This window comes from Bos javanicus, chromosome 28 (assembly GCF_032452875.1).
Source record: "Bos javanicus breed banteng chromosome 28, ARS-OSU_banteng_1.0, whole genome shotgun sequence".
In the NCBI taxonomy this organism is placed as follows: Eukaryota; Metazoa; Chordata; class Mammalia; order Artiodactyla; family Bovidae; genus Bos; species Bos javanicus.
In genome coordinates this window covers 15,042,389-15,055,172 of record NC_083895.1, presented here as the reverse complement: position 1 = coordinate 15,055,172, position 12,784 = coordinate 15,042,389, and the positions used below count along the sequence as shown (strand labels likewise).

The 12,784-nt window shown below is 39.5% G+C and overlaps 1 protein-coding gene across 4 annotated transcripts in view; it reads right to left on the bottom strand.

Moving 5' to 3' along the window:
- Positions 1-348: 348 nt before the first annotated feature.
- CSGALNACT2 (chondroitin sulfate N-acetylgalactosaminyltransferase 2) overlaps positions 349-12,784 on the bottom strand; it is a 60,820-nt gene continuing 48,384 nt past the window's right edge. For all 4 annotated transcript variants that reach the window (XM_061404984.1, XM_061404983.1, XM_061404982.1 and 1 more), the window contains 2 exons: positions 10,436-10,517; positions 349-3,525 (listed from right to left, as the gene is read on the bottom strand). In XM_061404984.1, coding sequence (XP_061260968.1) covers positions 3,233-3,525; positions 10,436-10,517 — 375 coding nt within the window. In that variant the 3' untranslated portion in view covers positions 349-3,232. The remainder of the gene's footprint in view (positions 3,526-10,435; positions 10,518-12,784) is intronic.

The following is a 12,784-nucleotide window of genomic DNA, read 5'->3' as shown; positions in this document are numbered from 1 at the left end:
GCTGGTGTGGGGGGAAAAAAAAAAAAATGTGTTTGGCAACGTTACTGAACACAAAAATTAACACAAATCAGTTTGATTTCTAAATCTCAGCAAAAAATTAAAAAAAAATAAAAACAAAAGATATTTACAGTGGCATAAAAAATGCAAACTATCTAGGAAAAAAAGCTTTAAAAAATCCACTGTGTGAAAAAGTAAAAACTTAACTGAAGATAATAAAGACCAAAATAGATAATATCACGTTCAAGGACTGGAGGGCTCTGTATGATAAAATGTACTTTTTCCCCAAAGTGATCTTATAGATTCAATGAGATTCTAATAAAAATTCACAAAAGTTTTCATGAAACAAGCTTATTCTAAAACTTTTATGAAAAGTATAAAGGTTACAAATAACCATGACAATCCTTAAGAACAAAGCCATGTATGAGGTATTCAGAAGATAATACAGAACAACAGCTTTAAGATACTTTTCTCCATTATGATGTCAAAAATTAATAATAAAAAGAATACATAAAGGAAAAAAGATTAACTAAACACATTAATTTTTATTCAACAAAAAGTACCATCAGGAATGGGAAAGGACAAGCCACATCCCAGGGAAGATATTTGCAAACATTTAACCAGTAAGAATTGGTACTCAGAATATTTGAAAAATTCTTATGAATTTAAAATAATGGGCAAAAAGACTGGAAATGAAAATTATAACTACGATTCATGCCTAAAGCCCACTAGATTAGCAAGAATTAAAAAGTCTGACATAATTAAGTATTGCCAGGGATGCAAAGTGAATCTCTTACAGTGCTGGAAGTGGTCCACTTTGGGAAGTAAGTTGAATATACACACACTGGTGACTTGGCATCATTACTCCTACAGAAGTTCTCAAATGTTCGTAAGAGACACGCACAGCAATATTCATGGCAACATTGCTTGTGACAGCAAAAGCAAATAAGGCAACAAACAACAAAAAAACTGAGTGATCCAAATATCTGTAAAGAGCAGAGAGAATACTGCAGTATATTCATTTAGTGGAATACTAATCAGTAATTAAAATGAATTAATTTTGAGATTAACGTGAGTGAACAACAAAAAAAAACCACGATTAGAGAATATATGATGAAATAATACACATATTAACTCAAAAGAGGCAAAACAGTCTATTGTGTAGATATATATACATAGTTGGGAAAACAGTGAGGAAAAATAAGTGAAAAATTATCACAAAAATCATCAGGATAGTGACTAATATGGACAGAGTGAGGGTATGTGATTAAGAAAGTGCACACAGAGACCTTTCACCAACAAAGTTCGAGATTCTAATCTGAATAGCTGCTACACTGGTGTTGGCGTCACTATTCAAAGTACACAATTACATGTCATGCAATTTTCTGTATTTGATACTTTTCAACAGAAAGAAATTAGCTTATCACATTTTCATTTAACTTTGGTAATAAAATACTTTATTGGTACCTCTTACTATCAAAAACACAGTAATGTTGCCATTGCTTAGCTTCCATCTTTAAATTAAAAGCTTGTTTTTTAAAAAAAGAAAAAATTGATTTGGTTCTGTCAAAAAACAAGCTACAACTCACTTCTGTAAATAATTAGGTTCTCTCACTTTAAATATCTTAACTCACTGGTCTTTACAATAAATAACTGTATATAAAAGGAGACAATGACCTGAACAATTTTGCAGAGAACATTTTACACATCTTAAAAGACCAAGCCTAAATGCTATCCCAACTTAATCCTTAAAAGAATATTCAGTAAGAGTTATTGTAAAATTGAATTCATGTAGCACCAAGAAGTTTGGGACTTATAATATTTCAGATGATATGATATACGCAGCAAAAAGAATAATGATTTGTCTTCCATGAATTTTCAGGGTTTTATATACAAAGTAGAAAGAATTCCGTATAGGTCCCTTTTAAAAGCCAGAAGTTCAAAAATCTATGCATGCCTTTCACCACATCTCCAATTTGTGGATATAGCGATTGACCCTATGGCAAAAGATCCATGTGTGATAAACAGCACAGTACAGTCCTATCTGAATATAACTGCTTACTCATCTTGTCTCATTAATATAATTTATACCTCAATTAAAATATCATTCTATCTCCAAGTTATATATTTCCCTAAAATACTCTATAATTCAGATTTCCATTTAGACAATGTTCTGCTCTGCCCCTTTCCTTGAATCAGTATGATCTTCTGGCATACCTCACTAAATTGTTTGGTTTTCTCCTCTCAGTGAAACTTCCCCTCAACTCAAAGTATTATAATAATGTAAATACAGATGTAGCATAATTAACATGTAAGACAAAAAGGATAATACAAACATATGGATCCATGCTAAATGAGACAACACAAAGCAAAAAACACACAACACTATGCTATGTTCATCTATTCTGAACCACAGGGCCCTGCTAGAGCCCTGGCTCATGTAAACTGATGTTCCAGACACCCCTGGTGTCCTGGACTCCAGCATAATTAACTGTTACGTTTAAGGTGTTTCCATATTTGTTTGTTTGTTCAGAACAGCCTATAGGAACTCTGACTCCTAATCCTGAACATGATGATAAATTAGTAACACATTATATTTTTAATCAAGTCATAGATTCTATCCTTAGTATTTTCTATTATTACACATTTGTTTAAAAATAGACATTCAGGGGGCTAGGCAAAGCTGAGGAATTTTTATCTCTGCCTCCTCTTCATTAGTTGGGAATTTTAGACATGTCATTTAGTTATCCTCCGCTTCAGTGAAAAAGGATTTTTTAAGCAACTGACCAAAGATCTTCATTTAAAACCAAGCAGGTTGACTCAGTGGTCAGCAGATGAAGAACCCTTGTTGACACACTCCATCCATAACACTCCATCTTCTCTAAAGGAACAGGATGCTCCAACCTACCTTGAGCACAACACATTCTACCCCTCAGCCCAGATGCAACCAGGATACACATCAGCACATGAAGCCAGGCAGAAATTAACTTAAGACTACTCTTAGAACAAATACCAGATTTTGATTTGTCAATGATCCATAGTGAGGTATGCTCAGAAAAAGAGACTTTGCATTGCAATGCTGCTTTTTCTTCTCACACCAAGTTAAACTGCTGAAGTAACATAAGCAAGAACACAAAAGCATGTCTTCCTGAAAGAGGCACTGCATCTGGAATTGGAATTAAGGCTAAACAAATAGTGCTGGTTTGTGGTTCAGATTAATGTGTCAACGATTACATTAACCCACAGCTTCGCTATTTGTCCTGTATGCCTGTTTGTGAAGATGCGTCTCTATCTCCTCCCTGAAGACCAGCATTCCCAGGTGCGAGTGTGAGGCCTCATTCATGGCTTTGGACTGGATGCACATGCGGTACTGCTCGGGGGTCAACTCATCAGCACAGCGCTTCTCATGCCAGAGGTGGAAAAGACCAGGAACCGGAGTCCGAATCACAATCAGGTCACTGTGTAAGTATTTTCGATACAGATGAACATCTTCTCCACCCCAACCTTTTACTTCCATGTCAAATCCACCTGCAGGATCAAAACTCATACTATTAAATAGCTGCCTGGCAGAGCACAGTCAAACCTGATAAAGATTTAAACCTTCTACTTCAGATGAGATGACATGTACAATCTAAAGACACCTGAAGTAGAGGACTGACATCTTGGCTTAGAAATACAGTTATCAGCTGACAGCTGGAAGGTCAAGGGTCTGTTGTTGAGTATCAAAATAAGATTAAATATTTGAGAATACTTTGCCAACTTCAGTTTTATAGAAAATGTCTAGAAAGTCAAATAAAGGAGAAGGAAACCTGAATCACCCATAATATCACCACCATTAATGTTTTATGGTATTTTCCCTCTATCCTTTGAGATCCAAGTTTTTCTGGGTCACAGGAAATTTTCCAGAGCGGAAAACAGAAGAAATGGGCCAAGTGGGACACATAAAATTGAGAATGGACACACAGATGAGTTAAAGCCACATTAGCGGGTGAAATTACTAATAAAGTTTACAAGGAAAACAGGGCCCAGGTCTAACTGCTAAGAAATGCCAAATATCTAGAGGGCAAACAGGCAGAGAAAGTCAGCAAAGGAGACTCAGGCAGCCCCAGAGGAAGGAGAGAATTCTGGAGAAAGTGTCATCACAGCTGTCAAGTGAGGAAAGCATCCTGAAGAAATGGTCATGTGCTGCTCAATTAAAGAGAATCAAGTAGACTTGGCAACGTTAAATGTCACTTACAGCCTTACCTAGAGCATAGGAGATCAAGTTCACACTATTTTTAAGTTGGTTTAGGCTGAACTAACTTTAAAGAAGCATGGAGAATACAAACTATTTTGAGTTTTTTGAAGAGCTAGAAAAGATTCTGAAAGATGGAGAAAAAAATTAATTCTTTAATTAAAATCTAGGTTTCCAAATGATGTCTTTTTATCAAATAATTCCATGTCACTTAATTTCATACTTACAGGATGGTAAGAATCCTGAGATCTCTGAAAAGTATTATTTTAAATAATCACAGCTTTAATAAATGCTATGTTTGGTATATCTTGGCTTTTCTTACTTGTATCTGAGTAAGTTCCTCAAATATTAGAGATGGTGTAGACAGTGAAAAGAAATAGAGGACTTTCCATTTCTGTCCAGCATGTACAGACAGACCTTCACTCCATCCTTCCAACAAATAAAAAGTTGAACAAACTGAAAACTCAACTCTTCTCAGATCCCTCAGAGAAATAAAGTCACAGGGCAAACTGCTCTTCCCTAATCTGAAGAGATAGGTGTGTAAGACAGAATCACAACTATTACCGTTAGAGAAGAAACAGACTAGAAGAAATCTCCAGGGGAACCAGTACAGGGGTAGGAAAGTCTGAACTGATGAACTGCCAGAGGCTCAGGGGAAAAATCTAATAAGAGTTGAAAACACCAGAGGGGCCCATACACTTTTGTGAGTTTTATCCCTAGGTTTACCAGGTTCTCATGGTGAAAACTGCAGAAAAATCCCGCAGTGCTTTCAGAAAGGGGAAACTAACCCGTTATGAAATATGCCAGGGTGTTTTTTGTTCTTAACAAGGTCTACCCTCAGGAAAAACTATCCTACCAGAGCCTAACCTATCTGGGGGAAAGGATATAGCCAACTAGTCCACTCTAGCCATCCTGTCCTACCTAAGATTGGGGGCAGTGTCTGAAAAATGACTGCAAAATTCATGGTCCAGACTCACAGGATCGCTAAAGAAAGGACTGAGACCTTATCATAGGACTATAGAACACTTTATCTTCTCCCACGCCTTACCATCACATCACTGAAGGCCTATTTACCTCAGTCTTCTTTACCCAGTACATCATGCTCAGCTATGAAAAAAAAAAAATTAGGCAAACTGAAGGTCAAAAAATATTGAAGAGAAAGAGCATCAGAACCAAACTCAGATATGGCAGGGATGTTGGAACTAAAGGACTGTGAATTTAAAACAACTATGATTAATACACTAAGGGCTGTAATGGAAAAAGACAATATGCAAGAACTGATGGGCAATGAAGCAGAGATAAGAGTCTAAGAATGAATCAAAAGAAATGTTAAAGATAAAAAACAGTAACGAAATGAAGAATGCCTTTGCAGGGCTCACTAGGAGACTGGACTTGACTGAGGAAAGATCTCTAAACTTGAGGACATGTGAATAGAAACTTCCAAGACTGAAAAGCAAAGAGAAAGAAGACTGGAGGTGGGGGAAAAAAGAAAAAAACAGAACAGAATACCCAAGAACTATGGGACAACTACCCAAGGTATAACGTTTGTATATTGGGACAGCCAGAAGGAAAGAGGGAAAGGAATATAAGCTCCAAATGAAAGAGGCGAAATTGCAAACAAGTGCTGGGGCTCCCTACCTCCCCCAGCCCACATTCACAGGATAGAGGCTCTCCATGAGGCAGAGGGAGTTGGTGATGGACAGGGAGGCCTGGCATGCTGCAGTCCACAGGGTCGCAAAGAGTTGGACATGACAGAGCGAGTGAACTGAACTGAAAAGGGAGACGGGCCCTTCGGCTCCCACCTAATATTCTGATCACAAGGCAGGGGTGTTCCTCTGAGAGAACTGTGCCACCATCTCCACCCCCAGGTCTTAAGCAGAGACTCAGAGCTTTTTAGGGGAAGAGGGAGTCCATAAGGACAAATACTCCAGAGCTCTTCCCAAAGGAATTGACTTTATCTGAAAGAAAGTGTACAGAAATTAAGGCCTAAAGGGGCTCCTGTAAATATTGGAGATTTGGTGATGAACAATTAAGAAGTGGCTGGTAGCCCATTAGAGCAAGCTAAAATGTAGGCCACCCAGTTTACCAGAGAGGAAGGAAGAGAAACAGCTAAGAGCCATCCTGGGGTCCAAACAAACCTCAAAAACTTGCCTCCAAAACTACCCTACAAAAGGGTTTAAGAGCTTCTCTGTGGCTCAAATGGTAAAGAATGTGCCTGCAATGAAGAAGACCTGGGTTCAATCCCTGGGTCAGGAAGATCCCCTGGAGGACAGAATGGCAACCCCCTCCAGTATTCTTGCCTGGAGAATTCCATGGACAGAGGAGACTGGTGAGCTACAGTCCATGGGGTTGCAGACAGTCAGACACTGAGCTGAGCGACTAACACTTTCAAAAGGGTTTAGTTTAATCTGTTAAGACTGGAGCAATCTATGTCCCAGAGCACTGTCCTGTGAGCAAATTAATGCAGCCTAATAGTCGGGCGTGACACCAACAGAGGCAGGGAGGAGACAGTGAAAAAGATATTCACTCAATCCAAGGTCATCCCAGGATGACTGTACACATGCCCTGATGAGTGACATGAGAAGTGACATGAGATGGAGGATGCGGAGCCACAGCTCACTAAAACAGTAAAGCAGAGTCAGTTAATAAACAAGTAAAGGTAAAACAAAATGTAAGCCCTGGAGGCAGGGGAAATTAATATCTAGAATCAACACAATATATAACTTAAAATGTCTCATTTTCAAAAAGAAAGGTATTGAAAGAAACAAAACTGTGACCTATATATCAAAAGAGAAGCAGACAACAGAAACTGCCTATGAGAGGGACCAGATGTCAGTTTTAGCAAAGATTTCGAAACAACCATTATAAATATGTTCAAAGAATTAAGAGAAATCATGCTTAAAGAACAGAAAGGTGACAATGTCTCATCAAGTAGAGAACATTATAAAGAGATAGAAATTATATATTTTTAAAAAGAGAAATTCTGGAGTTAAAAAGCACCATAACTCAAACGACAAAGTCACTAGAGCAGCTCAACAAGTAGATCTGAACAAAAAGAATCAGAGAACCTGAAGACAGATCAATTGAGATTATGTTACACGAAGACAAGAGGAAACGGATGAAGAAAAATGAACATGTCTCAGAGAAATGTGGAACACCATTAACTGCACCAATATGCATCTGATAGGAATATGAAGGGAGAGAAAGGAGCGGTGAGAAATAACACAGGTCAGAGGCGATGATGGATCCTTACTATTTTATTAAGCAAGAAATCAGGGGAAAAATTTATTAGTTTCACTTAATAGTCTTTTTATTACTATTTGCTGATTTTCCATCATTTGTTACAGAGATAAAAAGACAAGGTGGAGGAATTTCCAGAGCAAATGGCTGACTATAAAAATGAAGGTAAAATGGACATATATTTATGTATTCTATTAAAAATACATCAGCTTCTCAGAGCAAAATTCAGGCTTAAACTTAAGAAAGCAGGGAAAACCACCAGGCCAACCAGGTAAAACTTAAATCAAATCCCCTATGCATATATAGTGGAGGTGATGAACAGATTCAAAGGATTAGATCTAGTAAACAGAGTGCCCGAAGAACTACGGATATTGCACATTGCCTCCGTAATATTGCACAGGAGGCAGTGAACAAAACCATCCCAAAGAAAAAGAAAAGCAAGAAGGCCAAGTGGTTGTCTGAGGAGGCTTTACAACTAGCTGAAGAAAGAAGAGAAGTGAAAAGCAAGGAAGAAAGGGAAAGGTACACCCAACTAAACGTAGAGTTCCAGAGAAAAGCAAGGAGACAAGAAGGCTTTCTTCAATGAACAGTGCAAAGAAATAGAGGAAAACAACAGAAGGGGAAAGACTAGAGATCTTGTCAAGAAAACTGAAAATATCAAAGGAACATTCATCCAAAGATGGGTACAATAAAGGACAGAAACAGTAAAGACCTAATAGAAGTAGAAGAGATCAAAAAGAGAAAGAATACACAGAATAATTGTATAAAAAAGATATTGATGACAACAATAACCATGATGGTGTGGCCACACACCCAGAGCCAGACATTCTGGAGTGTGAAGTCAAGTGGGCCTTAGGAAGCACTGCTGTCAATAAAGCTAGTGGAGGTAATGGAATTTCAGCAGAGCTATTTAAAATCCTAAATGATGCTATCAAAGTGCTGCACTCAATATGTCAGCAAATTTGGAAAACCCAGCAGTGGCCACAGGACTGTAAAAGGTCAATCCTCATCCTAATTCCCAAGAAGGGCAGTACTAAATATTGTTCAGACCACTGGACAATTGCACTCATCTCCTATGCTAGTAAGGTCATGCTCAAAATCCTTCAGGCTAGGCTTCAGCATTATGTGAACAAGAACTTCCAGACATCCAAGCTGGGTTTAGAAAAGGCAGAGGAAACAGATCAACTTGCCAACATTTGCTGGATCATAAGAGAAAGCAAGGGAATTCCAGAAAAACATATACCTCTGTTTCATTGACGATGCTAAAGCCTTTGACTGTGTGGATTATAACGAACTGTGGAAAACTTTTTAAAGAGAGAGGAATACCAGATCATCTTACCTGTCTCCTGAGAAACCTGTATGCCAGTCAAGAAGCAACAAGTAGAATTCTGTATGGAACAACTGATTGGTGCAAGACTGCAAAAGGAGTATGACAAGGCTGTTTATTGTCACCCTGTTTACTTAACTTATACACAGAACACATCATGAGAAATGCTGGGCTGGATGAGTTACAAGCTGGAACCAAGATTGCCGGAAGAAGTATCAACAACCTCAGATATACAGATGATACCACTCTAATGGCAGAAATCAAAGCAGAACTAAAGTACCTCTTGATGAGGGTTAAGTAGGACAGTGAAAAAGCCAGTTTAAAACTAAATATTAAAAATATAAGATCACAGCATCCGACCCCATCACTTCATGGCAAACAGAAGGGGAAAATGTGGAAGCGGTGACAGATTTCTTCTTGGGCTCTAAAGATGGTTACTGCAGCCATGAAATTAGAAGACAATCACTTCTTGGCAGGAAAACTATGACAAACCTAGACATATGTTAAAAAGAAAAGACATCATTTTGCCGACAAAGGTCCATATAGCCTTTCCAGTAGTCACATATGGTTGTGAGAGCTGAAGCATAAAGAAGGCAGAGCACCAAAGAACTGATGCTCTCGAACTGTGGTGCTGGAAAAGACTCTTGAGAGTTCCTTGGACAGCAAGGAGATCAAACTAGTTAATCTTAAAGGAAATCAACCCTGAATACTCACTCACTGGAAGTACTGATGCTGAAGCTGAAGCTCCAATACTTTGGCCACCTGATGTGAACAGCCAACTCACTGGAAAAGACCCTGATGCTGGGAAAGATTGAAAGCAGGAGGAGAAGAGGGTGCCAGAGGATGAGCTGGCTGGATGGCATCACCAATGTAATGGACATGAACTTGGGCAAACTCCGGGAGATGGTGAGGGAGAGGGAAGCCTGGCATGCTGTAGTCCACAGGGATGCAGAGTTAGATGTGACTTGGCAACTGAACAACAATATGCAGTGGAAAGGGAGCCCCTGAGTGAATCAGGAAACATGGAACAAATAAATCAGGTTTCAGCTTGCTTCCTTAAACTATGCTCTGATGCTTTATTTTTGCTGGGTAAGACATGGTGGGATTCGGCAGGTAGCTTAGATCAGATTCTTCATGGTCAACTTGGTTTAGGGGAGTGGATGACTAAGGCAGTGATTCTAAGTCCCTTACTCCAACTACAACCACAGCTAGAGACAGAGATTTCCCGCCCCCCCACTTTTGTTTTAGATACTGAAATTCTGCATTATGTTCAAAAGACAAATAAAGGTGGTTTCCTCTCTAAATAAAAAAATATGAAAGCCCTTGAGCTAGATAATCCAACATTACTTCTAGCTGTAACAATCTGTGACTGCAACACCAAAGTTAGGTGCAGATCTTTTGTTACAGTACTAGAAACAACTGCAAACACGGGTATTTTACCTTTATGACCTCATTTTTCTAGTCAAAGACTCTAATAATAAACTTATTTTATCTTTTGTATTTCCTGACTCTTCAGCTAATCTCAGATATTCAAAATTTATTAGGAAAACATTCAAATCTCAGACCTTTTAGAAAAACATCTTAAGATATCATAGTAAACACCTAAAGTCCTATTCTTAAAAGTAAGGTATACTTACCAATGGTCAGGAAATCTGATTGGTACTGACAAGTCATTCCAAATCCAAAATCTCGCCAAAAGCCAGAATCCTTTTTGTGAACCTTAAGTTTAAAAATCAAAACTCAATTTAACCCCTCAAAAACCAGAAGTAGTTTCAATCAACAATGAAACAAATTAAAATATTTTCCAAATAATTTTTTCTGTAAAAAAAGAATCATTTATGTGATTGATAATGGGATCACATGGCTTTATATTATTAAATACTTATAAAAACCAACAAAAGTATAGTAATCCCCATAAGCATAGGATTCTTAACCACCTTCAACTTAATCTGATTCAAGTCTTGTACAAGGTTTGAGCTGAGGTTACTAATAATCAAAGAGTGTGATGCTTGATCTCAGGGGGCTTACATTCTATTTTAGGAGGATACCAGTGGTGTAAGCACATACTGTAATACACCAATCACTTCCACACAGCAGACCTTATTTGATGCATGGCCAGCATCCATTCCCCCTACCCCCATTCCTAATTGTGTACAGTTTTGCTCAGGTAATTACCTGGCCCCATGCAGCCCATGAGCTTCAGGGACGCTCCTTCCACTAGCAGCATCAGACTGGACTGCAAGCACTCTCCACCAATGAGACAGTCTCATCCCACTCACTCACGAACTACTTCACTAACAGGCATTAGATAATCAACCCCACAAATGTAGCCTGTCAGGCTTCTCTGTCCATGGAATTCTCCAGGCAAGAATACTGGAGTGGATTGCCATTCCCTTCTCCAGAGGATCTTCCCGACCCAGGGATCGAACTCTGGTCTCCTGCATCACAGGCAGATTCTTTACCATTTGAGCTACAGGGAATTCCTAGATAATGTTCAGGCCAACATGCTAAAACAGGACGCTTGTTGGGAACTTTGGAAAACAGAGAGCCCCCTCATTCTTCTGAGAGAGATACTAGAAAAAGACGCTTGCTCCCCTTGGATAGTGCAGGGCAAGAGTAAGCCAACTATAGCTTCCAGGCTACATCCGGCCAGCTCCTGGCTTTGTACATCATTTTACTGTAACACAGGCACACTCATTTGTTTCTGAATTGTCTGTGGGTGTTTTCATGGTACAATGACAGAGCTGAATAGTTGCACCAGGGATTTACGGCCTGCAAAACCTAAAAGATTCCCTATGTGGCTCTTAACAGAGTAAGTTTGTCAGCCTCTGGCATAGCGTGTAAATATGAAGTCTGGAACTGCTGCAGTTTTTTCCCACCATGAGGGAAGCCAGCTTTAAAATGGAATAGTCACCACTGAAGTCCAAGCAGAGAAAGAAAAAAATCAGGGCTTTGATTATATTGGGCATGTAGAATCAAGTAAAGGTTGAAGCTTGATAGACTGCCTTTTAAAATTCACAATTCAGTGGGGACCCAGCCATGAACAGAGGTGACAGAGTCTCTGCTACCACAGAGCCTCCATTTTGATGGGAAAATAGCAAATAAATAAATATAGGTCTCAGATGGTGACACATGTTAGGAAGAAAGATGCCGTAGGCCAAACACACAGCAAAACAGAAGGCCTATTTTAGATATAACAGCCACAAAAGGCCTGAGGAGGTAAGTTCGGGCAGAGACCCTAGTGAAATCAGGGAGTGAACTATGCAAATATCTGGAGATCATGCCAGTAGCACGTACCACGGCTCTGAGGTAGGAGCACATCTGGAGTGGTCAACAGTAAAGAAACGACTATGGCAAGAGCTCAGAAAACAAGGGCAAGAAGAACGTGGCCCCAAGAAACATTTTTCAGACCTAAGTGGTATTACAGTATTTTTGTAGGCTAATTGCGATGATCCAAAAGAGGCAAAATGTTAGGATATGAGAGAGTGAAGAAAGCTGGAGGGATGTCCTTGTGTAGACATCAGGAATGAGCTCTGTCTAGTTCACTACAGAAGGACGAGCTGGCCTTAGCAAGGGATGTGGGTAGTTCCTCCACTGGGACTGGAGAGAGAGAGGCTGAGGATGTGACAGGGCCAGTGAGGCCCATGGGTCTCAAGACAGGAGAGTAAGGAAGTGAATGCTTGACTGCTGCTCCTTCCTAAGTGAAACAGGAAGCAGGGTACGTGGAGTGAGAAGTGGTGAGGGTTGCTGGAGGCGTAAGGACAGTGCGACTGGACTGGAGGACGAAGCGCAGGGGGACCAGAGGCAGCCTGAGACCCAGAAGCCTGTGGTCAAGTATTTAAAGTTGTGCTGTGCAGCGGGAGTGTGTTTCTCACTCTCTACCTTCTGCTGCTCAGCGGCCTGGTTGACAGTGGTGCCCTTAACTAGGCTGGGGTTCTAAGAGCAAACACTGGAAGGAGTGAGGGATGAAGGAGGTGAGTGTATAT